The sequence below is a fragment of the Mytilus edulis genome, chromosome 13, assembly GCF_963676685.1.
Source record: "Mytilus edulis chromosome 13, xbMytEdul2.2, whole genome shotgun sequence".
In the NCBI taxonomy this organism is placed as follows: domain Eukaryota; kingdom Metazoa; phylum Mollusca; class Bivalvia; order Mytilida; family Mytilidae; genus Mytilus; species Mytilus edulis.
Genome location: NC_092356.1, coordinates 26244624 through 26261324, shown reverse-complemented (window position 1 = coordinate 26261324; position 16701 = coordinate 26244624). Strand labels below are relative to the sequence as shown.

The 16701-nt window shown below is 32.3% G+C and overlaps 1 protein-coding gene across 1 annotated transcript in view; it reads right to left on the bottom strand.

Moving 5' to 3' along the window:
• Window positions 1–15099, bottom strand: part of LOC139501069 (uncharacterized) — a 46296-nt gene extending 31197 nt beyond the window's left edge. Inside the window, exons 1-4 of the mRNA XM_071290037.1 lie at window positions 15017–15099; window positions 10749–10929; window positions 6459–6770; window positions 4093–4386 (exon numbers count right to left, since the gene is read on the bottom strand). Of these exons, the coding sequence (XP_071146138.1) occupies window positions 4093–4386; window positions 6459–6770; window positions 10749–10908 (766 nt within the window). The 5' untranslated portion in view covers window positions 10909–10929; window positions 15017–15099. The remainder of the gene's footprint in view (window positions 1–4092; window positions 4387–6458; window positions 6771–10748; window positions 10930–15016) is intronic.
• Between the last annotated feature and the right edge of the window lie 1602 nt (window positions 15100–16701).

The following is a 16701-nucleotide window of genomic DNA, read 5'->3' as shown; positions in this document are numbered from 1 at the left end:
TGCTTGAAACTTTGGAAAACTTATTTAATAGCTTCCTTGTGATCAACAACCCCTTATAAAGCAAACATGACCTAGAATATCGTATAAGCTTAAAGATTCAATATACATGCAGGCACAGCTGGAATGTTGCTACATAGAACATTTTGAAATGGAAAGTTCACATTTGTCTAGATATAATCATCTGCTTTTTGTCGTAAACATGGTAAAGTTTAATGTTCAATTTCTAGATGGAAGTCAGGATATGAGGTAGCCTCAACTGTATTTGCCGTATCCGTTATCTCAAGTTTGATGCTAAATGCTTTTAAACTATAAATAAACATATGAGTCATTTTATCAAGACGTTCTCAAACAGCCGAAGTCTTTTGAAAGCTTAAAACATTTATTGAACAGATTATATGCAGCTATTTTTATTGGTTTGTGATACTATAGGGGTACAAAATTCCATTAGAAAAAAATCGAATAATTTTAACACTAAATACATAAAAAAAAAACTTTCAAGACATTACCGTATCAATAATATGTCTACCAAAACACACTACCTAGTCATAAAGCTAAATGGCCACGATTTTCTGAATATATATGAGATGTTTCTTAACATTCTAATTGTATATACAATTTGTTGAAAACACTGTGGCGAATGTCCTACATTATTCCGATTTTAAATTTTGTGTCATGATAGTTGTACTGGTTTTTTTTATGCTCGTTTGCTTCTGAAAAGTAATTAACTCGTATTATCAAGAGTGCACGATTTAGACAAGTTTTATGATAATTACAAAATTAAGAAAATTAAGAATCTGGCAGCACATGTGAGGGATGGGGAACTTAAGAATAGAAAGACGAGTCCAATCTTACCCAGGATAAACACGGGTACTCCGAATGGTCAAGCACTCCATACTAGCGCTCGTTGAATTGGTCTTGCTTGTGAAAATTCAGTGATAAGCAACACTCGGTGATGCAATATTCAAGGAAAAGAAGGCGGGATTGTAGCTAATAGATGTTTAACATATATTTGCCATTTGTGACACATGAACGAACATATTTAAATTGTTGATCATTGTTTGAGTAAATAATTTTTCTTTCTATAACAGTTTAGTAAAAGAAAAAAATACAAAAATTCAATGAGGAAAACGTATCAAAAGTCAAGGGCAAACACTCCTTCAGTGGTAAATTTAATAAATCGGTCATGCAGGATAATTGGTAGATCTTGGTCGAATGAAGTATAATCTTCGTTTTCTTTTTCACTTTCTATCAGAGCGTCATAGATAAAGTCAACAGTAGTATACCGCTGTTCGAAATCATAAATCGATTGAGAGAAAACAAATCCAAAAAATTCCAAAAAGTTGTGCCAAATACGCGGTTAAGGTTATCTGTCTTGGATAAAACATACCTTAGTATTTAGAATAATTCATACTTTTGCAAACAGTAAATTTATAAAAATGAACATATAATTGATTAACATGTCAACTCAAAATAAAAACGAACACATAACAAACACATAACAAACAACCTAGGTCAGCACACAAAAATAGCACAGCCGAAACACGCATTGTACGCTCGACGCATAAAAGTGACGTCACAGGTAAATTTCTAAAAAAAAACATATAAAACTAGAGGCTCTCAAGAGCCTGTGTCGCTCACCTTGGTCTATGTGAATATTAAACAAAGGAAGCAGATGGATTCATGACAAATGTGTGTTTGATGATTGTGATGTGCTTGTACGTCTTACTTTACTGAACATTCTTGCTGCTTACAGTTATCTCTATCTATAATGATTTTGGCCCAGTAGTTTCAGTGGAAAATGTTAGTAAAAATTTACAAATTTTATGAAAATTGTTAAAAATTGACTATAAAGGACAATAACTCCTTGGGGGGTCAATTGACCATTTCAGTCATGTTGACTTATTTGTAAATCTTACTTTGTTGTACATTATTGCTGTTTAAAGTTTATCTCTATCTATAATAATATTCAAGATAATAACCAAAAACAGTAAAATTTCCTTAAAATTACCAATTTAGGGGCAGCAACCCAACAACGGGTTGTCCGATTCATCGTGAAAATTTCAGGGCAGATAGAACTATGCTGACAGATTTGCTCTAAATGCTTTGGTTTTTGAGTTATAAGCCAAAAACTGACGCCTATGTTCTATTTTTAGCCATGGCAGCCATCTTGGTTGGTTGGCCGGGTCATCGGACACAAATTGTAAACTAGATACCCCAACGATGATTGTGGCCAAGTTTGGTTTAATTTGGCCCAGTAGTTTCAGAGGAGAAGATTTTTGTTAAAGTTAACGACGACAGACGCCGGACGCCGGACGCAAAGTGATGGGAAAAGCTCACCTGGCCCAAAGGGGCCAGGTGAGCTGAAAATAGAATATAATTCAAGATTAGGTTTGTAATAATGATAATTGATGTATTTAATAACAGTGAAAATTACGATACTATTATAATATAATTATGTAGGTAATTAGATAATTAATTGTATTAGATATCTATGTCGGTATTTCTTCTAAATCAAATTGTAACCCAAATAATATTTCTTTTAAATATTTCTTCTAAACCAAGCTGTAAACTGGTGTTCAAAGTCATAAATCGATTGAGAGAAAACCAAATCCGAGTGACAAACTAAAAACAAGGGGAATACACCATCAATAGGGGAAATAAATTAACAACAGGAACACTGAAGTGCAACAAAAACAAACACCAATATGAAAAGAAACGAACTATATGATAATAACTGCCATATTTCTGACTTGGTAAAGGACATTTTATGTAAAATGGTAATTTGAACCAGGATTTGTGGCTAGCAAAACCTCCCGCTTATATGACAATGTTAAAAAGAATATCGCTAAAATGACAATACGGCATGATAGAAATACAACACAAACAAACGTAAGGACACACATTTAAGAAAAACGCTCAAACACATAACATATAATAGTCGACACAACATGCAAACTGCAGAACAACAGCGAACGCATTCCATCAACGACACACAGCCCCGGACTTACACTCAAATACAGTGACGAATATGTAATTTGGAACTACGTACAATTATTTTCACATTACCAGTCCAAACAATCATCAGAACATTGATGGTACTGAAAGGCTTTTTTATGATCACAAACGATAAGACTTAACTCATTATCCAACCGAAACCACAATAAAAGCATCAAATACAAATACATGAATATTGGATTTATATAATACCTAGACACGTCGTAAAGCAAGGCAAATTCACACTAAATAAAACAGTCAAATGCGGGAATAGGTCACATTAGGAAATTAACAGATTGAAGACATAGATGAATAAACCACAATATAATACTTGGTTAAAATATCATTAGTAAATTTGATGCGTTTCCCTCAGTTTTAGTTTGTAACTCGGATTTTTTTTTTTTTTTTTCTCTAACGATTTATGAATTTTGAACAGCGGTATACTACTGTTGCCTTTATTTAGATACATAAACATCGTATATATCAAACAATTCGCGTTGGTGTCCATACATTTAGGGAGTGTCATTTTTAGTCTTCATTTCTCATAACTTTTCAACAGTTTCTGCTATAGGAGCACTTCTAATGATAATGTAAACATGGACGAGCATAACGTATCAATTGAGATATATTAACATCATACGACAAACAAGGATATATTACTGTTGAGAAGTTGGAAATAGATGATTGGCAAGTATAAATCATCCAATTTGTCATATATTTGGGTGTGAAGTCATGCTATTGTGTCTTAATATTTACCACAACCATAAATTATTAACCTTCATGACCCTTTTCGATTTTGTCTTTCTATTGTGCTTTTCAAGATTAATAATTATTTGAATGTTATTTCAGGTTTTATTTATTTTCAGCTACTGTGGTAATGTTAGTCGATTCACTAACAATCTGTTAGATACCCTTTATAGATTATGGTTGAAAATTTTCCATTGGTTTCGGAGTAAAAGATTTTGACGATAGACGCAAAGTGATAGCAGTTTTTCAATCCAATAGGTCAGGGTGTGCTAAAAATTAGTAAAATATGTTTTAATGTCTTTTAGATAAACAAGTAGACGCATATAACAAGTCTTATGTTAAAACACTTACATATATATGTAAGAGATGTTCCGTTACTCGACCCAATACCAGCATCATTTGCAGCATTGCAAACATATGTCCCTTCATCCTCCATTGTAAAGTTTCTGATGCTGAGAGATGGCTTTTCTACTGTACCCCCTTCGTATTTTTCACAGCACAATGAAACTTGTTTCGCCGTCCCTTTTGACACTTTTACCCATAGGAGATCTTTGAGTTTATTCCCTCTAACGATACACCTGACCTTTTGTGTACTTCGTTTGCTACATTCCTTGTTGATGGGACTTGTCACTGGGACAGGTTTCTCTAAATTATTTAAGATAAACAATTACCAGTAACCGAGGTGATATACATGTTTATATATGGTAAATATATAAAATTTTATTTCAATAAACAATCATTGATACTTCAAAAATAGTAATGAAGATATGGTAAATGTCTTTAGCTGAAAAAAAAACATGATAATCCTGCCATTAACATGATAACAAATCTCCTAATAAGATAAACGTAAAAAATTTGTCTGAGCAGCTCCCATTAATATTTTCTGTTATTGGCATTTGTGGAGTTCGTGTTGTTTCTTATTTATTTAAGAAATAATTCATGGAAGCCATAGATTTGTTGGAAATTTACACATGGCCTGGGCCGTGATATTCGAATTTTATCCTGAGCGTCAGCGAGGGATAAAATTAACGAATATCACGGCCCAGGCCATGTGTAAATTTACAACAAATCTATGGCTTCCATGAATTATTTCGATTCTAATAGGACAAATACGATCATTAAAAAACTGAAGCGATGATGGGTTTACCGTGTGTGTGGCTGTTCTATTTTACCCACTGTTCGATAAATGTAAAACAAATCTAATAAACCTGCATGAATGATTTCTTAACTAACCGCTAGAAAAAAATGTGATTACTTTTTTTACTTCTCGGTAAACCCAACATTTGCAATTTTAGATTTGCATTTTTTATCGTAAGCTACCGTCAAATTCACTGTTGACATGTTGTAACCAAGGAGCCGCCATGTTGACTTGCTGAAATCAGTAAATGTGCGAATATTGCAATAGAACAGAAAACAAGCAACACCTACCTCAATACTTTATTTTAATGCAATTGTATCCGAGTTTAGAAGGTAAACGCAATAGAAAAACCTCCAGCTTTGACGTTTTCATTCGTATGACGTCATGTTTTGAAATGACGTTAATGCGCAAAAATCATTACTGGAATTTCGCGGAATTTTAATTTGTTTTGTTTTTGTCCATTTTTCCGTTCTCTCATGTGTAAATTCTTTTTGTTATGCATCAGAATCAGAATAAATGTTCTGTAGGGTTTTATTCAATTGTAATTGTTAACACAGCGAAATCCACAACCGTTTACACATAGGTTACGATACATGTGGATTTACGTGGGAGGCATATTTAAACAGCCATTCGTGTACATCTTGGTGTCTGCGCTAAGTATAGATATATCGAGAATTTTATCACGGTGTTGTTTACAAAGCGAAAGAAGCACGTCATATTAGAATATTTGATAACTGTTGATGTAAATTTTATATGAGTCTTTGTTTACTCCTTGGTTTTTATTGTTATTGTCTTGAGCAAGACAGAGCTCAAATGTTTGCTGCTGCATATCGTTTAACTTACTTTCTCCTATGTGGATGATGGCATCTCAATGAAAAGTTCAAATTAATCTTGAAAGCATCCATACTCCATCGGATATATATTTAAGGATACAACAGATACAGCTTAGTCTGTCTCACATATAGACTTATTTCTGGTTATTGGCAATATGAATCAGGTAAGAACAAAACTTTTCGTCAAAAGCGACAAATTATGCTTTTTTATTGTCAATTTTCCATTTCAATGTAGAAACATTCCAAAAGTACCATAGTATTAAGTTTGTGTCTCCAAGTGAACATTTGATACGATATTACAGAGCTTGTATTTTATGTTCTATCATGCATTCCTTGATAAACGGTTGCTTCTTACGAGGAAGCTATTGAGAGAAGAGTCCCAACCGGTTTAGTATAAGTCATTCTCACCAAAACTTTTACGGATGCCATCACGAGTTGGTTGATATGATATGTATTTAAATATTCTTTATTTTCTTTAAATTCCTTGTAAACGCATATGTGCTCATTATGCACACAATGTGAATGATTGAGATGTTTTGTTTCAAAGATAAATAAAAAAATATCAAATAATGTATGCTCACTGAGAGAAAGAACAATTTTTGAAGGCGCTGTAAAGTGGGTCAATGGGGATAAAGGAAAGAGACTGTAAAGATGGGTTTGTTGAATAGCTTAGAAACAGTATAAAGTTGAATGACCCAAATCCTAAACAATTAGACTGTCAGATTACTGAGATCATAACTGCTCACCAGTAAAAGCCAAGTATGCAGATCCACCTTTCTTTATTCCAACATCATTTTCTATTTCACAGCTGTACGTCCCTTCATCGTCATGCTGAAAGTTCATTATAGTCAGCCATGGATTTTCATCTGATCCGCTCGAATATTTTTTGGGGTCCATTGATAGTCGAGAAATTTGATTACTATTAGGTTGATTTAAAAACCAAGCTACATTTGAAATTTTCGTATCATCAGGTAAATTATAGATTTGGCACTTGATAGTCTGACTGTTGCCTTTTGCAACATTTTTAAAATCTGGCTGTATGCTAAATGACCATTTATCTAAAAAAAAATGCGTCAAATAGTTATTTCGTTTTATATCGAAGCACTAAAGATGTTTGTTACACAAATTATTTGATTTATATTTCAACGTGCAAGAATTTCTATCATCTGTATAATCAGAATGAGAATCAGATCTAAATATTTTCTTATCAGAAATTTACCTTGCAACGGTCTTCTTAATCAGTTGTTCAAGTTTTATTTATTTGAAAAGATTGGTGCTTTTTCTATTGACCAAACATAAGCCGTCCAAAGAATCCATTTTTAGTATTGATTTTACTACCTGATGGAACTATGACCATATATAACCGTATTGACAAAAGGTTACGAATACTATGGGCCAATAACGCAGGAAACCAATAAGATTAAAGATATCATTGGGACATTAACATTAATAGGTCTAACGAGCAACAACATGGAAATATATGACAAAGAGCCAACCAATATAAACTGAGAAGATGTAATATGATTACCAAGGAGACTATTAGTAAACAGTCCAAATGACGGGGATTTAAGTACCTGTATATGTCACCGTATTGTCTTTAAATGGGCAATGTTCATACCTTATAGTCAGCTGTGAAAACCGGCGACATGTCCACAAAACACCGCACTACAGAAAACACGATCCGCAACAAATATTCAAAGAAGATCTAAAATTCGCCATGAGTTGACAGATTCTATTTTTTAACTCCCATTTTCTGAATTTTCTGAATAGTATGACGTCTACATACCTTATTTTTAAAACAGGCTTTGAGCGTGCGTGTTCATTCTATTCAGACATCTTTAAAATAAAGGTGTTCCATACATAACGAACTGGTTTACCAATACGATCTAATTTACTAACACAATACTATCAGATATCGGCTAACTTGACGATGCATATATAATATTAGTATCCAAGGTATCAACTTTCTTATTTACAGGATGAATTTATCACAAAAAGAAACACAAAAATTGAAAACTCCGGGGAATATTCAAGGAAGAAAAGTCTCTTACTAAATGGCAAAATCGAAAGCTCAAACACATTAAGTGAATGGAAAACAAATATCATATTCCTGACTTAGTGAATGCATTTCATTATGTTGAAAATTGTGCATTGAACCTAGTTTTAAAGCCAGCTTAACCTCTCACATTTTTTATGGTCGCATATAACTCCATTATATTTACAACAAAGTGTTATAACAATCAATAATTTGATAAAGCTAAGTATGACGGTCAATAATTTTTAGATAAAACTACATTTGTGCAAGCTGGTAGAGTTAACTTAAATCAATAATTGATTAAACCAGGTGTTCCGTAGCGTGCAGCTTTATACGACAGCAGCGGGTGTACCCTGAACGGTTGGAGCAAGTATGAACTCAACATTCAAGCTTGATACAGCTCTGAATTTGGATAGTGATGAAATAGTTGACCAGCATAGGGTTTTGACATAGAATGAATGTGGTCTAATGAACTTAAAAAAAATAATTTACCTTTTATGGTCCAATATCCAAAATTTAAATACATGGCCATGGATTGATTCAGCATATCAAAGAAACCAAGAATTAAATTTTTGTTAAAATTAAACAAAATTAAATTTTGAGCCCTTACGAGCTTAATGTGGACCAATTTGAAAACGGAACCAAAAACTTTAATTCTAAAAACACAGTTAAATTCGGCATTTAAAAAAAAACAATAATTCGATTTTTTTTTAAATCAAACAAAAAGTTTTATTTTGAACCCTTTTGACCTCAATGTGGACCAATTTGATAACAGGGCCAAAAAATCTAAAATCTAAATACATGGTTAGATTTAGCATTTCAAAGAATCCCATATATTTAAGTTTTGTTGAAATCAAATTAAGTTTGATTTTGGACCCAAATTTGGACCGCTTCAAAACTTGGCCCATAACCAAAAATCTAAATACATGTTTACATTCATGCTCTATGAACCCAAATAATTCATTTTTTGTTAAAATTAATCCAAGCTTTATTTAAGACCCTTTGGACCTTAATGTAGACCAATTTGAAAACGGGACCCGAAATCAAAAATCTAAATACACGGTTATATCAACGAACCTTAATAATTCAAGATTTGATGAAATCAAACAAAGTTTAATTTCAAACCCTTTAGACCTCATGTGGACCAAGTTAAAAACGGGGATCAAATTCCAAAAACTTAATAAACGGGTAGATTCAGCATATTTTAAAACCCCAAGAATTGAAGAATAAAACCCCATTCAAATTGGTCAAGAAATAAGCAATTTATACAAAGTACTAGAAAAGTATTGTTTTGGGGTCTGTTTGGCCCCTAATTCATAATCAGTTTGGTCCATAACCCCAAAAATCAATCCCAACCTTTTTTTTAAATGGAACATTGTGGTAAAATTTCTGAAAGATCCATACACTGACACACAAGTTATTGTCTGGAAACTAGAAAAATACTTATTGTGACCCCTTTTGGACCCCTTGTTCTACAATTGTTCGAACCACAACCCTAAAATTAATCTAAACTTTCTTTTTGTGGTTTCAAACCTAGTGTTTAAATTTCATAGAGATCCATTCCCGGAAACTAAGTGTCTTCGGACGATGCTGACGACACTGAGGACGTGATACCGATATCAGAACGCAATTTTTTTTTTGCGGTCGTATAAAAATGGTTAAAAACTCATCAAAAATACCAGGCTTATACTAAGAAACTAAGAGCTTCTAGAAAGAGATTTCACATTTGTTTGGGTACTTTCAAAACAAATTCAGCTTCATGTAGTAGTTGTGTGCAATAGTTGTTATCAACTTAAGGTCATTTTGTTGGTAGCTGTACTGTGAAGGTATCTTATTGAGGTTTTTGTAAGGTTTACGACGTATGGTCTAGATGAAAAGTGTTAGGTTTGTGTACTCGATAAACTGTTTTACCCCCATCACATGTGCGTGTGCAAGTTTAAGCTTTTTGACTTTGTGTTGAACGTCGGTTTTTTCTGTCTATTTTCTTCGAGGGCTCGAATGTCGGGTGTTGATTAAGCCTGGTTGTACTGTCCAATATTGTTTTTAAATTTCTGTTCTTATTTTAATATTTATCCTATTCGTTCACTTCTGCATGATCCTTGTGAGGCTTCTGGCTCAGCTTAATATTACTACAATTTTATTTGTTATCAAAATGATTACAGAAAAGCTTTCAAAAACATTGCCTGTTACTATATACACATTTTTGTTAAATACAATAGAAAAGTCATATAGTTCAAGGTAATCTCGAGTCTTTATTGTTTCTTTGATCTTAAGTTGGTTTTTACTTGTCACTTGTTGATCTTAATATAGTTTGTTTTTTAACAGATTAACAGTGTTGTAAACATGCCATATTATCGATAAAAGGTGAAATTAACATGCATAGATGAACGTTAAATTTGCAGATGAAAGGTTGGATTTATATTCGCGTGTACTTAATGTCGCGATAATAAACCAACCTCGAAATTCGTGAAATGAATACACCGCGAAAATAAGTACAATTACAGTATTCAAGTTGGACGAGCTGATAAATTGATTTTAATGTCAACAGTATGTTAAAGGCATAGGAATATATGGACACTGCTTTGCATTTTACTGACACGCCGCACAGCAGTCCACACAGAGACCTGTTCCCTTTGCTTAACACAAAATTCTTACTCCTAAATGACGTTTGATTAGAAAAGCAGCAAATAATTCTTATGCTCAAGTCTTGGTTAAACAGCAACTATGAAACTTCTGAGACTTTCTAAGAAGAGATCGAATTAAAAGTCTTTCCAATAGGTAAAAAGATCAGGCAAGGTGAAAGCCAATGTATTTTAAATTCCTTAGTATTTGAAAATGGGCATATTTATTTTAAAACAAATAAACTATGGACATCTTAAAAAGTTATTACCAGGGTTATTTTAGTTGTTTAGCGCAAAATACTACCTCGATACGTAATTAATAATTAATGACTGTAGTTGTTGATAACATTTAATGATACCTTATTATACAAATAACAAACCTGAAATTCTATTCTTTCTATCTATTTCTTGTCGCCACCAAGCATCGGTGATGGATGTAACAACCACGGACAGCGCCAACAGCATCAAAATGATGTCGTCAATAATCAAGGCAATGAATATGATCATACTGCAAATAATGTATAAAATCTTTGTCGACATTGTATAATTTTCCTCACTCCCCTGAAATAGAGGATCTAAATGTTTTAAACTTATAAACATTTATTCATTCTTTTTTATTACAGTTTCTTCTACATTGTCATAACAATTAGTTTTTGCAATTTTGTGTAACATGATAATCTGATACTAATTAAGCAGTCTTACTATATAAAGATATCTTTTAAACTGTATCAGTGCAACCAAATTCTTGTTGCTACAATTTACGACAAATAGAGCCCTCGATTAGTGGTAACAAGTTCAAAGCTGTTATGACGAACGGCGTAATGGGAAAATCTTAGAGAGCATGATGTACGGATGGTGTATGTTCAATACAACAAATAAGTATAGGATGTAAATTAGTGGTTTTAAGAACGTAATAAACTGTTTTCTTCACAATTATTCGAATCACAAATAAAGCTACAATCTTATAAAATGGCGACAAATGAGATTACTATACCCAATTGATTCGGCAGATATTTGAAATTGATAAATGAAATTTGAAATCATGTTTGTCACATATACTTTTCTGAAGTGATCATATATCGATGAAAAAGTAAATCACAAAAATGCTGAACTCCGAGGAAAATTCGAAAAAGAAAGTCCCTACTCAAGTGGCAAAATCATATCTCAAACACATCAAGCGAATGGATAACAAATGTCATATTCCTGACTTGGTACAGGCATTTTATAATGTACAAAATGGTGGATTGAACCTAGTGTAATAACTAGTTAAACCACTCACTTGTATGACAGTTCCATCAAATTTCATTTTATTGACAACGATGCGTGAACAACACAAACAGACATAATATGTTAAAAGGTCAAAATAGGGGTACAGCAGTCAACATTGGGTTATCATATTAATCACTATAAAAACCAGCAAATTTAACAAAGAAGCACAAAAAGGCATACATCAAATTTAACAAACTCATTTTACTTTTTTTTATTATACGATTCTATTTATATATGTAAAATTCACCCATAAAGGATTGAAAGACTGTACTGGGACCGAATCCTTACCCTGAAAGACACATGGTAAGATTAACATTAATTCTGACGTAGAATCGCTCGTCTGATATCACACAGGTAGATCTAAAAATAAAATTGTCGTTCAAAGAATGACGGGATGCATAAGTACAGAGTCACTTCACAAAATGTCCTGAATGCAGTATATCTCTTTTTTATGGTATTCTAGCTCTCAAGTGTTTGAGATGAGAGAGATTTAGGTTATGAAGTGAATATATATCAACTGGACAACACTTCCATTGAAAACAATGTAAAATGACATGATTTTAGAATGTGTACAATTTGGGTTTTACAAAATACTTGAAATCACTTTATGGTTTAAAATTGAATGTATGCCATTTACTTACTTCTCATCCAATATTAATGCTACACATAACAGCTGCACGGAAAGAGTTTTTTGCGCTTGTCACAAGAAATGCAAATTTTGAAAGGACTCCTTTTTTCCAAAACATTAGTTTTGCAATTAATAAAGATTGTTTTAGCATTAAACCCATTCAGAACCGTTTGAAATTACAAGTTTAACACACATTTCTGTATCAGATGTTAAGTTTGCTGTAAAAATTACTTTTACAAAATTTCGGTATAGAAGACAAAACAAAGATTGAATAATTTTTTTCAGTTCAGCTCTAATGATACGTCTCTCTAGTCTTAATTTTGCCTGAAATGTAAGTTGATACCTGAAATTCAATTCATAATCGTAAACGGATTAAAAGTATTTTGAAACCCCCATATTGTACCCATTAATAAAAATCTTGTCATTTTACATTGTTTTTAATGAAAGTGTTGCAATACTATTTTACAGGTGTATATGATAGTAAATTTAAAGAACCATGCAACTTGCTTTTCTTTCTCTCTTTGAGAGGACCATGTATGGGTTGTGCTTCAAATGACAAGACGATGGTGCCAGTTAGGAATGACTATAGGTAAGGGGACGACCATTTGATATTCTGGGGGGGGGGGGATTTTGAAAATAAATAACTCAGCCTTGATAATCACAAAAATAAATGGTTTGTTCTTTGGTAGTTTGAAAATAAATTACCTGACTTGCAATGTATTGAAAATAAATAACTCAGCAGGTCTAATCGAAAGTATGAGATGGGACTAGATTCTTCATAAGATCATCTTTTTTCCCACTTGACTTGAGGTATATTGTCTCAGGAAACCTTATTTCACTTTTATTGTAACAGGGCCGTAACTACATTGAGGCAAATGCCTCGTGTAGGAAATTTCAAAACAAAACGCTTGTCTCCATATCAAATTGTGTTCAAGGCAAGTGCCTTGCAAAAAGCAAGTTCTGTTTTCCCTCAGACGTAGCCCTGATTTTTCGGGATCAATGTTTCTTATTTATTTGTCTTTTGTTTATTGATTGTCCTTCTATATTCTGTTAGTGTTGCATTCCTTTTGTAATCTAGTAATTTTATTATGAACTTGATCATGAGTTTAAAAAATACCACCAGCCACAGACTTAACTATGTGAATTCCATTTTTACTTTATCTGACATGCATATTGGTCTTTTGATGTTGTCCCTAGAAACTAAAGTCTTACACTGAATTTATACATTTTGGTTTGAGACCACAATATTGTCAGAAAATTATTAAAACAAAACTTGCATTTTCGGATTATGAAAGGGTCTTTGGAACACCCAGAAAGCATGATTTTGCATCATTTGTCCTATAGCTTCTTGGGCCTTCAGTGGCTGCAAAACCCTTCCCAAAAAAATGGCTCGCCCCGCTCGACAAAATATGTTTGCCAATACTTTTAATAGAGGTTGGTTACAACAAAACTTTAATACTATGTATATATGCAATACATGTATATGCAGTTGGGAATATAAAAGATTCATTTCTGCAGAAGATGATGATTAGTTCTGATTAAATGGTACATAATGACTTGACTATACATGTATTATTTATATAAAACAAATCATTTAAAAATTGTATGTTTTCGAATAGCATAAATATAGTTGTGAAAATGAATATATCAGTTCCTTGCTTTAATGAAAATGACCCCCCCCCCCCCTTTCCCCCAGAATATCAAATGGTCGTCCCCTAACCATTGAATAATAGAATATTATTTTTAGATATCAATATCAGTGGGAAATATAGGTACAAATAACAAATAATTTAATAGAAATTTATGACCAAAAAGGACATATAAAAATGGCCTTATCCATCTAAAATCATCTTGCCTGAAGGATTTGAAACCTTTTTTTTATATAACTTTTAAGGTTATAAACGGACAATTTTAGAAGATTGAAATAAATTATATCAGTATTAGCTACTGCGCCTGTGATACCATTGTGGACTGATAGTCCTTCACCAGCAATATCGATCCAGTACTGTAAAACAAAAAGTGAAATCAACCCTTTATAAATTTCAGGTCCAAATACTTCTCGTTTCTTAGCAATTTAAAAGAAGTGTGTACAAAAGTTGAAGTTAGTTTACATGAGGTAGGACAAACTAAAAATTATCTGCATATCTAAAATAAGTATTTAAATAACACAAAAGTGGGCCATAGTAGGGTAGTTAAAGTTTGCATGTACTATGCTTGTCAATATTTTAAATAGCCAAATGAATTTCTGTCTTTTTTTATTATCAAAAAATCATATAAGCTGGGTTTTTTTAAATTACGTTTGGTGCCTTTTATAAAAACCGTTCATTCATATGTACGAAAAATAAATGGAATCACAATTCGCAGTTAGTCAATAGTAAAAGCAAAAATTTCAGACTTTAATAAATGCGTCTTAACTTAAGCTAACTGTTAGGTAAAGCTATAATTTTACCAACTACTTCTACTTTTCATAGACTATTCTTGAATAAGCTGTTTATACTGAGGGTGTTTGTTGGCGCGTTTTTTTTTTTAACATCATCATCTCACTCTAATGCCCATTGTGCACCATAAAGTAACCTAGACAAATCCTAAAGTCAAATTTAATATTTCAACTTCCTGTTAGCTTCTGTTTTCATAGCTTAGTTTATAGTGTCCCGTGAATGATATATTCATTGTGTATTTTTGTTATAAAAAGCCTCGAATAATGGATGTGTTACATTTCTCTATAATGAAAAAAAATATTCAAAAACGTACCTTATTTGATGTAAATAGTAATATTTAAATCACTATTCTGAATTCCAAGGTGAAACGCGTAACGACATACTACACATCGAGTCTACAACTGCGCAGTTTAATTATTATTCTTTAAGTTTTTTAAATAATCAATTGATCACCAACACACGTAATATATAGAATAGATTGTACATCGATATTTATAAAATATCATTAAATTCTTTTAAGATTTTGCAACGATAATGATAAAAGAGATATACAAATAAGATGTAATATAATGCCTGCCGTTTTAGTTAAAAGATAATTAAAGGTATCTATAATACTAAAATTACGAGGTCCAATTTGTCAGCCGTCATCACGTAGAAACGACGAATCAAAGAATTCAACTTTATATATAACTAATATAGTACAATGGTGTTGATTAAAAATTACACCACTCTAGGCCCGTTTGTTTTCCACGTAATTAATATTGCCAATAATTAAGAAGTTCCGGATCGAGTCCGACACCGATACCAATAGTATATTCACCTGTTACCTATTACCTTATCTGTACGTTCCGCATCTGACTGGCGCACCACCAAACAGTGTATTTAGAATTTTGCTGTATACTGTTGAGTAGAAAATACTCCATTCCAGGCCCTTTTGTTTTCCAAATTATTAATATTACCAATAATTGATAGGTTCCAGGTCGACGGGTTCAAACAGAAAGATTTTGAAAGCAGAGAAAACTGTGCACCTTATACATGTTATAATCGGCATGACTTTATCAGATGACAATACCAATACTAAAATAAGGCATACGCATAGTTATATATCAGTCAAGGACCCGCGATATCACGGGTGTGTTCTAGTAATATATAATAATGGCAGTAATATCAAAATGTTTTAAAACGATCCATACAAGCAGTCAACTTTAAAAACAAATATTTGAAACAATTTTATAGATGTGCTATAATCTTAGGAACTAAATGTACATAACAAAAATGTTCAGCAACATAATATAGCATGCTATTTACAATAATCAAAGGTAATGTAAGTTGTGCTCGACATTCATACAACGAGTATTCGCTATAAACAAAAATTATAAAGCGAAACTTTTCGACAGAATTTGTACTCATTTCTGTCGAAAAAATTAATATGCCATTAATGGCATAACTTCTTCCATCAACTCTGTCGATAACATAAGCGAATCATTCCAGTAAAATGTTAAAAGTGTGATTTTTTTTGTAAATTGGTGATTTTTCTCTGTTTAAAGAACAAAATGCATATTATTTTAACTTCTTTGTTATAAATGATTGAAAAAATACATATCTACGAAATTTGAAAAGAAAATGTTATATGTGATGTTCATGTCTCTGATAAAATCATTTTTTGTACCCTTTATCTATTTTCCTCAAAAAAAAGACTGACTTGATCAGTAATAAAATTTGAAAATTTCATTACTCAAAAACTACTCATTGGAAATACACAATTCTTTCACAGAGTTAAGTTTGATCATGATGATTATCAAATTCATTGCTATTTTCCACTTGTATCGCATTTTTGGAAATTATCCCAGAACGAGATTTCAATGAAATTGAAAAGTCAGAAGAATACATCCTTAAGGTATATAGGAATTTTTTTCTGAGATTAGTGCCCGAGGAAATTGACTATGAAGTTTAAAAAGAACCCTACTCACGTGTGAAATGGGATTGATGAATAATTGA